The sequence below is a fragment of the Pan troglodytes genome, chromosome 7 (assembly GCF_028858775.2).
Source record: "Pan troglodytes isolate AG18354 chromosome 7, NHGRI_mPanTro3-v2.0_pri, whole genome shotgun sequence".
Classification (NCBI taxonomy): domain Eukaryota; kingdom Metazoa; phylum Chordata; class Mammalia; order Primates; family Hominidae; genus Pan; species Pan troglodytes.
Window position 1 is genome coordinate 114,203,406 of NC_072405.2, and position 12,224 is coordinate 114,215,629.

Below are 12,224 nucleotides of genomic sequence, written 5' to 3' on the forward strand. Positions count from 1 at the left end.
GTCGCTTTTTCAGTCTCTTCAGCTTTTTATTTGTTGTTAGGACAGTGAAAACATTACAAGCTCCTTACAAACAGAAACAGAAACTAGAAGTTCCTCCGTGTGCTCTTTATTTGGCTTATTCTGATACCAAGTCTTTAAGTCAGAGGTAACTTTGATATTTGCATTGTTAATGTTCTTTAAAGTAAGTTGAAACTTTGGTATGGAAATTCTTCTCAAGTAAGCAATTCTAGGCATGGAGTTTTCCCCCCCATAGTATACTGAGCAACAGGAATGGGAATGGTTATAAACCATTCCTTTTAACCTATTGATGCACTTCACAACTTGAATAAATAGACTATATATAGATAAAATATCAAACCTAGTCATGTACAATTTTAGAATTATTTTCTACTGTGACCTGAAACAATACACACAAATGTAAATAATTTATTTCTCATTGAAAATGTTGAGGGTTTAATTATGTCTTAATTTTGGAGAGATGTTTGTTTATTTTTAATCTCCATGTGACTGCATAATTTGAGTTCTTGAATTAACTTCTCCTTTTCTCAGTGGTGTCTCTTAAACTCAATAATCAGACTTCTTTTCTATCTATATATGTAATCTTTCCTTGGGTTACAATGATGATCTCTTTATAAATGACTTTCAAATGTTTAGCAACAGTCCTAACATCTTTCTCAAGATTCTTTTCCACATATTTAATATTTGACCTACGCAACTGAAACTACCCTCATTTCCCCTTCTCCAAGCTAGTCAACCTCAATAAACTTTTCTTACTCTTATCTTAGTAGCATAGTTTTTTTTTTTTTTTTTTTCTTTTTGAGACAGAGTCTTGCTCTGTCATCCTGGCTGGAGTGTAGTGGTGTGATCTCAGCTCACTGCAACCTCCACCTCCCGGGTTTAAGCAAGGCGTCTGCCTCAGCCTCCTGAGTAGCTGGCATTACAGGCACATGCCACCATTCCCAGCTAATTTTTGTATTTTTAGTAGAGATGGGGTTTCACCATTTGGCCAGTCTGGTCTTGAACTCCTGACCTCAAGTGATCTTCCCACCTTGGCCTCCCAAAGTGCTGGGATTAGAGGTATGAGCCACCACAGCTGGCCAATAGTATACTCTGACTTCCTAATAGGCTAACTTAAAAAGTTAAGGTGCGTTAATTTTTGCTCTTTTTTGCTTTTTCATCTAGTCACAAAATGTTACTGATTCATGTTGGCATGGCCTGAACTCTATTCTTGGATCTTTTCTCTATCTTACTCCTTCTCCTAGTGATCTCAAGTCCCATGTTTAAAGTCCCATGGCTTTAAATAGTTATCTATATGCTAAAACTCCCAAATGTATATCTCCAGTCAATTCTACTTATTTTTTCTTTAAATTCTTATAGTTTACTGCCCACCTGACATCTTCACTTGGAAATGTAGTAGGTATCTCCAGCTTAACATGTCCAAAACTAAACTTTTGATCTTTTCCACCAAACCATGTCATTTGATAACTTCATTATTTTACTTAAGTCAGAATTTTAGATTTGTTCTTGTCTCTTCTCTTTCTCTCATATCCCTCAAATCTTTCACAAAATTGTCTTTATTGCTATTCCTTCAAAATATATCCACTTCTATAATCTCTGTTATTATCCTAGTTAAAGCTGCTGTTATTGCCTATATGACTTACTACCTTGTCTAGCCTTAAGCAAAAGTTAAATCATGCACAATTTCTGCTTAAAACCCGCGAATGGGTTAAAATCACTCAGATTAAATGCCACAATGTTTGCAATAATTTACAAGCGTCTACATAATCTTCCCCCTTCCCTCCAAATGTCTCCAATAGCTGTTCTTCATCACTTGCTCCACTCCAAGCACCCTATCCTCCTTGCTGTTCTGTGAACATGTGAGACGCACTGCTACCTTGGGGCCTTTTCACTTGTCTTAGAACCCTTCTCTCTGTGTTTATCAGCTTGGAAAACCATCTCATTCAATTCTTTCTGAAATGTCACCTTCTCAATTTGTGTTACCTAGTCTAACCACCCTATATAAAATTGCAAAATGCCCTCCTCTTCTGGCATTTTGATTTTCCTTTTTCTTGTTCTATTTTACTAAATGTATAGTATATATAGCCACTAGCTGTATGTGGTTATTTAAATGAATTTAAAATAAACATGTTTAAAATTTAGATTCTCATTAATACCATCCAGATTTCAAATGCTCAGTAGTCATGTGTGTCTAGTGGCTACCAAATTGGACAGCACTGATAGAAGAACGTTCCATCATTTTAGAGTTCTATTGGACAATACTGTTCTAAGTTTTATAAGAACAGTTAATCTTCTTGCTGCAATCTCTCTATCCTTCAGTATGAATTGTATACTGCTATCAGCTTCATCTTCCTAAAGTATTACTTCCATCATCAGAGCAGAATGTACTATTGGGACACAGTGAGAGCACTGGAGTCAGAAATATCTTCTTTTAAGTCTCAACTGTGGTATTGACACTTAATTTAGATTTTTTTTACCTCTGTTTTCTCAAATGGAAATAGAGGTGATATCTTGGCAGAGTTGTTTTCTATTACATAATATATGTGTTCCTGAGGAAACCTTGTGCTGTGCATAATCATGGACTAAAAACAGCAGGGCTTCTGGAAAAGAAAGGTTAGGAAAGACCATTCAAAACCCATGCAGCTTTGAAAACTGAAGAGTAAAAAATAAAATAACACAATTAAAAAGTCATGTTAAATTTTATGCAATAAAAATATTTACTATATAATAGGAGTCTAAAATAAAATGAAGATATCTAGATGAAAAGAGTATATCTAGATGGAAAGAAGGATAAGTCTGCAAAGTTATGAACTCAAGGGGACTATCCACAAACATCAGTAAAGACCCACCAAGTACATATATCTAAGACAGAGTTTGTGACCAAAGAGCCAAGAGGAGGAGGAACATGAGATTCTTGGGATGAATGAGCATTGTGTGCAGTTCTGTATTTCTCTGGTTTGCTGCATCCCGCTGTGTTAGTGAACTTTACATTCAACTGCAATTATTTGGAAGTTGTAGTGGACACTGTTGATGTTCCACCCATATCCTCTTTACCAGCTGGTTTACTCATCCTCAGTTATGGGGAGTGTTGGTTGTTAACAACTCACAGCTGTCCCTCTCTCTCTGGAGAATTGCCTGGTCAAATGGAAACCACCTCATCCATGAGGTTAAACACCTTGCTGACTCTCCACTGGCGGTCTTTAGCCAGTGAATGGCTAACACAGGAGTACAAAAATCCAGGCCTCTTACCTCAAAGTCAGACCAACCCTGGGCAATTGTTCATGTTTCAGAGCATACAGTTGGATCAGACTGAGAATACATCATTGCTTAGTTTCTTCCCTTTTTTCTTGCCCTATTCTGCTCTTCTCCTTTTTCCTGAGGGCACTACTTCACTTATTCATGTGCAGGTGAATCCTTGTTTCTAGGGAATCTAATGTGAGATAATATTGTAAAGTATTATCATGATAGGAAATATTACATATGAACAGTTGTTTTTCTGAGTTATTTCTGAAACGAATGTTGTAATGGAACACTTTTTTAAAGTGCATAGCAGAGTTCCTAGCACATAGTAAAAGGTCAATTACTAATAGCCACAAAGAGTATGATGAAGATAATGGTGGTGGTGGTGATAATATTACTTCCTGCTCAGAAATTTTCAGGCTCTTTCCATTTCCAACCTTATGATGTTTTAGATATCTACAACTTGAGTCAAACGTACTTTTCCTGCTCATTTCCCCACATTGAGCTGTTGTTTTCCTACCAACTTAGAAGTCCTTCTACTTTCCTTCCATCTCTCCACATACCAGTTGCTTTCTGCTACTCTTTTAGATAGTATCTCTTCTAATATACTTTGTATAAATGTGTCAGATCACTGGGCTGTTACTCTCTTCTGATTTGTCATATTTTTATTCTCAGAATTCTACTGTATCTCAGCCCTGTCATATACTGTAAGAAAAATGATAGACAGGTGCAGTGGCACGGGCCTGTAGTCCCAGCTACTTGGGAGACTGAGGTGGGAGGGTCATTTGAGGCTAGTCTAAGCAACATAGTGAGACCCCCATCTCATTTTTAAAAAAAAGCAAAAGCCATTTACACATCTACTACAAATGTTATTCAGCGTGTTTTCTAAAACTTTTTATCACTTAAAAAAAAATGATGTTAATGTTTAGGAGTTTTTATGAGCTTAATAATTTTAAATAATTGTTAAGAATTATTTGAAGCTTTTCTAGGTCATTGAAGAGATGAAAATATTTTTAGAATAAATTTGAGTCTTCTATTGGAGATAATTAACTGTATGTAAAATTTTACTCTAAGTTTATATAAAAGCTTTACGCAGCACAATGCCTTGGATATAGTAACTGTCTAAATATTTGAATATCTGTCATTCCTTTTTAATTTCTGTATTCATAAAATATTTTGTCTTAATATCATGGTTTATTCACTATACTTTATATTTAATATATTAGAAGTCTTTAAATTTCACCAACATTTTGTTTTTGAGTAAAGTAGAAGAGACACAAAGGACTTTGTATATACATAACTATAATATTTATTAATTTTCTACCTTTAGATTATCGACATGATGGTCGAGATCTTCAAAGCTCAACATTATCAGTGCCAGAACAAGTAATGTCATCAAACCACTGTTCACCATCAGGGTCTCCTCATCGAGTAGATGTTATAGGAAGGACTAGATCATGGTCACCCAGTGTCCCTCCTCCACAAAGGTAAGATAGACTACTTATTTGACTTGTAGGGTGGCTGTATTAGTCAGTGTTCTCCAGAGGGACAAAACTAATAGGATATATGTATATACGAAAGGGAGTTTATTAGGGAGAATTGGCTCATATGATTATAAGACAAAGTCCCACCATAGAACTTCTGCAAGCTGGGGAAGGGAGAAGCCAGTAGTGGCTTAGTCCAAGTGTGAGTCCATTTTGAAAGGCTTAAAACCAGGGAAGCTGACAGGACAGGCTTCAGTCTGTGGTCAAAGGCCTGAGAGCCACCAGCAAGCCACTGGTGCAAGTTCCAGAGTCCAAAGGCCAAAGAACCTAGTGTTGGATGCCCAAGGGCAGGAAGAGTGAAAGGAATCATCCAGCACAGGAAAAAGAAAGAAGCCAGAAAACTTAGCAAGCAAGGTTATCCCACCTTCTTCACCCGCTTTGTTCCAGCTGCATTGGCAGCCGACTGGATGGTGGATTGGGTGAGTCTTCCTCTCCTAGTCCACATATTCAAATGTCAGTCTCCTCTGGCAACACCTTACAGACACATCTAGAAACAATACTTTACCAGCCTAGGCATCCTTCATTCCATTCAAGTTGACACATAATGTTAACCATCAAAATGGCATTACAGACCTATTTATCACATATCGGTAATAATCTCTAAAGATAAGAGATTCTTGTGGAAAAAGAATTTAAGGAAAAACAAGATGGTTTTGTTTATTTAAGGAAAAACAAAATGCTATTCAAGGAAAAACAAGATGCTATACAATAACCTATGTAACGAGAGTAAAATGAAACATGACTTATTTTGTAATTTTAGACAACCTATATGTTATTTTATTGTAAGAGTTCAAAATAATTCAGAAGAACCAGTTTTCAATCACATATTGATAGGAGTATATCTAGGTAGAACCAATTAATTATACTCATGAATGATATAGATAATCGGTAATTTAATATATAGGAAAAAATGAAAATCTGACTGATATTTAAAATTAGTAACAAATATCAGAATAATAATTTTTTTCTTTTTCTTTTTCTTTTCTTTTTTTTTTTTTTTTTGAGACAGAGTCCTGCTCTGTCACCAGGCTGGAGTGCAGTGGTGCGATCTTGGCTCACTGCAACCTCCGCCTCCTGGGTTCAAGCGATTCCCCTGCCTCAGCCTCCCAAGTAGCTGGGATTACAAGCACACACCACCATGCCTGGCTAATTTTTTGTATTTCAGTAGAGACGGGGTTTCACCATGTTGGCCAGGATGGTCTTGATCTCCTGACCTGGTGATCTGCCCGCCTTGGCCTCCCAAAGTGCTGGGATTACAGGCGAGAATAATAATTTTTAAAAGCATGTGCAGTGGTAAGAATGGCTCAGAAAATTTGCAGCTACAGGTCTTAAGCTTACTGGAAATCTCTGATCAACCTGGTTAAGTACAGACAAGCTTAATGGAATAAGAATCACGGAAATAATAGTTGAAGCTAACAAGAAATATGTGCATAATTTACATTGTACATACTTGGAATGTTTAAGAAATTTTGACCAGTTAGAATGACACACTTATACATCCTATTTTAAATAAATGATTATTTGACTTAGAATTTTAATTGAGTCTTAATTTTACACAGAATATTGGAATGTCTAAGACAGCTTTAGATTTATTATGTTTGAAGGATATAAGACACTAAAATAAGATTTATGTAACTTAGACAATTGCAGAAATTAAACAATATCTGACATATTAAGTTGACAAACATGGTTTAAAGTGTTTGAAGATGTTGAATTAACAAAGTTTATAAATGGGACCAAAATTATTAAACATTTTTTAAAAGTACTTAAATGTGATACACTTATCAATAGAATAACGTGTAATCTGAAATTTGAAGTTTGAGAACTAGTTTTAAATTTGTAACTTTAATAAATTGAACCCTTCCCTCCTCTAGGAAAATAAAAGAATACCTATGTAAGAGGAAAAACCAAAATGTTTTTGTTCTTTGTACATTCTACTCAACACAGAACACCTCTGTGAACAGATTTGTGGGGATTTTTTCCCACACCAAGCAACTTGCCAGCAGAAAGCACCTGAGTATCCTGTAATTCAGTTCAATTCTGACACTGTAATCTGGAAATTGTATCAGATTTCACATGTTAAAGGGTTAAAGGCTCAGTCCCACAAGGCTGTCCCCTATTTCAAATGCCAATTGCAAGTCCCAGATTGTGACCTATCCAGTTATAAATTGGAGTTTCCATAGCCCCTCTCCTTAGTTTGATAGTTTGCTTGGACAGCTCACAGAACTCAGTTAAACACTTTAATCATGTTTACCAGTTTATTATAAAAGATATTTTTTAAAATGCTGATGAAGAAATGCATAGGATGAGATTTGGGCAACCTGGAAGCTCATCAAATCTTGTTCAAAAGTTTCTATGGAGTTTAATCTCCAGCCCTCAACCCTCTTTCTGTAGGTCAGTAGGTGGGGCTGAAAGTTCCAGCCCTGTAATCACTTGGTCCCTCTGTAGCTCTGTAGACTGGTCCTATCATGAGGATACCCAGGGGACCCACCCTTAGTAATCATTAGCATAAACTCAAAAGTTATCAGAGGTGATCAGTAACAAAAGACATTCTATCACTTAAGAAATTCCGATGGTTTTAGGAACTCAAGACAAAGACCAAATGTATTTCATATTATACCACACTTTACTTTTATCAGGGAAAGAACATTTAAACAGTCCAATAGAAGATAGGAATACATTTTAGATCAGATTCTCTTTCATATGATAGCCCATCATAACAGGGGCTCAAACATAAAATGTTTATTCCATGATAAAACAGAAGTGTGTAACTAGACAATCTAGGGAAAAAATGGTAGCTTAAAAAAAGGCATCATTGATTATAGAGAGAAGTAACATTTTTAAAATACAAGTAACTTATCATTCCTAAAATAAGATCCACTAATATATCACTCATAAGCAATGTCCTTAAAAGAACACAGAGAACAACTAAAATGAAAATAAGATCCCAAGTTCAATCAGAGGGAAAAAAAATGAATGCAATGTCAAAAGTGTCATAAAGGACAAAGAAATATATGTTCTAGAAAAAATTACTAAATTTAAAATATGTAACCACTACTACCACTTTGAATTAGACAGTCTGTACTTTGCACAAAGACTGGACCAAGGGCCAAGAAAGGGTCAAACTGCAGCTAGAATTTTGCTCAATTGTATGCTCATAAGGCCATTTCTGTAAAGAAGCAGTACTTTTTCAAATTTGCCCTAAGGCATTATAAAAACTAATAAAAATACCTGGGTATAATGATCATGGACAAATTTGTTCCTTAATGTATAAAGAGCTTCTAAAGATAGGAAGCAATAACTGACAGGGTTATAGAAAGAAAGAAATAAACAATTGTAGTTGGAGATTTTAACATATCCCTAACGGAAATCAATAATCAGACCCCCCCAAAAAAATTAGCAATGCCTTAGAAAATTTGAATAATGTCAAATTTATTGTGCGACTCAAATATGCTATATTTTGTATATATATCTTTTTGTGTATCTCAGTATAAAATTACATAACATTAAAGCAAAGAATACAAATTATTTTTAACAAAACATAACTTTACAAAAAATAACTGGTAACAAAAACTTGTTAAAAAGTAAACCTCAATAAATCCCAGATAAAACATTGTCTCTGAATATTATTCAATAAACTTATAAAGCAATTTTAAAAAGATAGTTTTTAAATTCCTGGAACTTATCTAAAATACTGTGAAATAACTTTCAATTATAAGTGAAATAATTGAGATATTAGGAAATATTAGGATTGAATGACAATGAAAATGATGCAAGCATTTGGGGGACAAAAGCAGTATTTAGGAAATTTTTACCGTAAAGGGTATTCATCAAAAAATAGGGATGCTTCAAAATGATGAAATAGGATATTACCTCACAACTGTTAGAATGGCTCTTATCAAAAGGCAAAAAATAATATGAGATGGCAAGGACGTGGAGAAAAGGGAACCCTGGTACACTATTGGTTGCAATGTAAACTAATACAGTCATTATTTAATGAAAACAGTATGGAGGTATCTCCAAAAACTTAAAATGGAACTACCATATGATTCAGCAGTTCCACTACTGAGTATCAAAGGATATGAAATCAGTATGTCAAAAAGATACCTGTGAGGGGACAAAGCAAGATGGGGAATACGTGCACCATTCATATCTTCACTGGAATACCAAATTTTACCAGCTATCTGCACACTGAAAAACACTATCACAAGACCCAAAAATCAGGTGAGCAAACACAGTACCTGGGTTTAACTTCATATGATTGGAAGTGACATTGAGGAGGGTTGGAGAGACAGTCTTTAATCACCAATGCCATCCTTCTCCTAACCCCCAGCAACAGTTGTTCAACATGGAGAGTCTGTGCATTTGGGAGAGGAAGAGCGCAGTGACTGGGGAACTTTACCTTGAACTCAGTGTTGCCCTGTCATGGCAGAGGGCAAAGCTTTGCTGGGCTCAGCCAGTGCCTGGATATGGAGGGAGCATTTGGACCAGATTTAGCCAGAGAGGAATCACCCATTCCATCAGTCAGAACTTAAGTTTCTTAGCAAGCTATGCCACAGTGGGACAAAGTGCTCTGGAGTCCTAGGTAAACTGGAAAGGACACAAGGACTACAACTCCTAGGCAACACCTAGTGCCAGGCTGGGCTCAGAGCCAGAGGACTAGGATGGCACATGACCTAAGGAGATACCAGCTGGCATGGCTAAAGGAGTGCTAGTACCACTCCTCCTCCAACCCCAGGCAGTGCAACTCACAGCAATTAAAGTGTCTCTTTCCTTCTCTTTAAGGGGAGGAGAGCAAAGAGTAAAGAGGGCTTTGTCTTGCATCTTGCATACCAGCTCAGCCACAGTAGGAGAGAGAACGAGGCAGAGTTAAGAAGCCCCTGTTCTAGGCCCTAGCTCTGGCACATTTCTAGACAAACATGGGCTAAAAGGAAGTTGCTGCCTTGAAGGGAAGGACCCAGTCCTGCAGGATTAATCACCTGCTGAATAAAGACCCCCTGGGCGCTGAATAACCAGCAGTGATACCCAGGAACTATGCTGTGGGCATTGGGCTCTGAGATGCGCAGGCTTCACGGGTGACTCAGCACATTCCCACCAGTGGTGGCTGTGATGAAAGACTGCTTCTGTTTGAGAAAAACGAGAGAAAACTAAGGTGACTTTGTCTTGCACCTTAGATGTCAGCTCAGCCACAGTGGGTTAGAGCAAAAAGCAGGCTCATGGAGTCCCTGAGTACAAGCTTAGTACAAGCTCAGCATTTCAGTACCTGCCCTGGGCCAGAGGGGAGCCTATTGCCCTGAAGGGTGAGTCACAGGCCTGGCAGCATTTACCACAATCTGACAGAAGAAACCTTGGGCTTTCAGTGAACATTGCAGTGGCCTGACGGAACCCCCTTGTGGTCCAGTGGTGGTAGATCCCACAGGGAGAGGCTCTTCTGCCTGTGGAAAGGGGAGGGAAGAGCAGGAAGGACTTTATATTGTGGTTTGAGTGCCACCTTAGCCACAGTAGAATAGAACATCAGGCAAATTTCTAAGGTGTTTGACTCCAATCCCTAGCTCCCAGATAGCATCTGTGGATCTGATCAGGGCCTAGGGGAACTTACCACCCCAAAGAGAAGGACCCAAACCTGGCTGGCTTTGCCACCTACTGATTGTAGAGTCCTAGGGCCTTGAGTGAACATCGGTGATAGTAGCCAAGTAGTGGTTACAGTCGGCCTTGGGCAAGACCCAATGCTGTTCTGGCTTCAGGTCTGACCCTGTGCAGAACCAGTGGTGGTAGCCACAGGGGTGCTTGCATCACCACAACCCCAGTTCCAGGCAGCTCGGCAGAGAGAGAGAAAGAGACTCCATTTGTCTGGGAGAAAGTAAGGGAAAAGAATAAGAGTCTCTGGTGATCCAGAGAATTATTCTGGATCTTATCAAAGACCACCAAGGTGGTACCTCTGTGAGTCTGCAAAAAACACAGCATTATTGGGCTTGGGGCCAAGTCACTTTGAATACCTGGAAAACCTTCCCAAGAAGGATGGGCACAACAAGCCAAGACTGCAATAAATACCTAGCTCTTCAATGCCAAGACACCAAAGACCGTCCATAAGCATTAGGATCATCCAGGAAAACAAGACTTCACCAAATGAACTAAATAAGGCACCAGGGACCAATACTTGAGAAACAGATGTGACCTTTCAGATAGAAAATTCAAAATTGCTATTCTGAGGGAACTCAATGAAATTCTATATAACACAGAGAAGGAATTCCAAATTTTTTGATAAATTTAACAACGAGATTGAAATAATTAAAAATAATCAAGTGGATATTCTAGTGTTGAAAAATGCAATTGAAATACTAAAGAACGCATCAATGTCACTTAAGAGCAGAATAGATCAAGCAGAAGAATTAGTGACCTTCAAGAGGCCATTTGAAAATGCAAAGAGCAAACAAAAGAAAAACAAATAAAAAACAGTGAAGCACACCTACAAGATCTAAAAAATAGACTCAAAAGAGCAAATCTAAGAGTTATTGGCTTTAAGATAGATAGAAAACAATACAAAAGATCAATGAAACAGGTTTGTTTTTTTAAAGATAAGCAAAGTTGACAAACTTTCAGCCAGACTAACAGAGGAAAAAAGATAGAAGACCCAAATAAACAAAATCAGGGATGAATAAGGACACATTACAATTGATACCACAGAAATTCAAAGGATAATTAGTGGCTGCTGTGAGCAACTATATGCCAATAAATTGGAAAATATAGAGGAAATGCATAAACTCCTAGACACTTACTAGATTGGGCCACAAAGAAACCCAATAGCTTAACCGATCAATAACAAATAACAAGATCAAAGCCATAATGAACAGTCTCCCAGTAAAGAAAAGCCTGAACCCAATGGCTTCAATGCTAAATTCTAACAAACATTTAAAGAAGAACCAATACCAACTCTACTCAAACTATTTCAAAAAATAAAGAAGGAGAGAATACTTCCAAACTCGTTCTACAAGGCCGTTATTACTTTGATACCAAAAGCAGACAAAGACACATAAAAAAAAAACTACAGACCAATATCTCTAATGAATATTGATGCAGAAATCCTAAAAAAAAAAATACTAGCAAACCAAATTCAACAATACATTAAAAAGGTCTTTCATCAAGACCAAGTAAAATTTATCCCTGGGATGCAAGGATGATTCAACATATACAAACCAATTAATGTGATATATCATATCATCAGAATGAAGTACTAAAACCATATGATTATTTTAATTGTTTCTGAAAAAGCATTTGATAAAATTCAATATCCCTTCAAGATAAAAACCCTCAAAAAACTGGGGATGCAAGGAACATACCTCAACATGATGAAAGCCATATACAACAGACTCACAGCTAGTATCATACTGAATGCAGAAAAACTGAAAGCCTTTCCTCTAAGAT

The 12,224-nt window shown here is 37.1% G+C and overlaps 1 protein-coding gene across 49 annotated transcripts in view; it reads left to right on the forward strand.

Annotated features, from left to right (window-relative positions):
- RIMS2 (regulating synaptic membrane exocytosis 2) overlaps window positions 1-12,224 on the forward strand; it is a 729,498-nt gene that overhangs the window by 447,136 nt on the left and 270,138 nt on the right. For all 49 annotated transcript variants that reach the window (XM_063816523.1, XM_063816526.1, XM_063816527.1 and 46 more), the window contains one exon: window positions 4,589-4,745. In XM_063816523.1, the coding sequence (XP_063672593.1) occupies window positions 4,589-4,745 (157 nt within the window). The remainder of the gene's footprint in view (window positions 1-4,588; window positions 4,746-12,224) is intronic.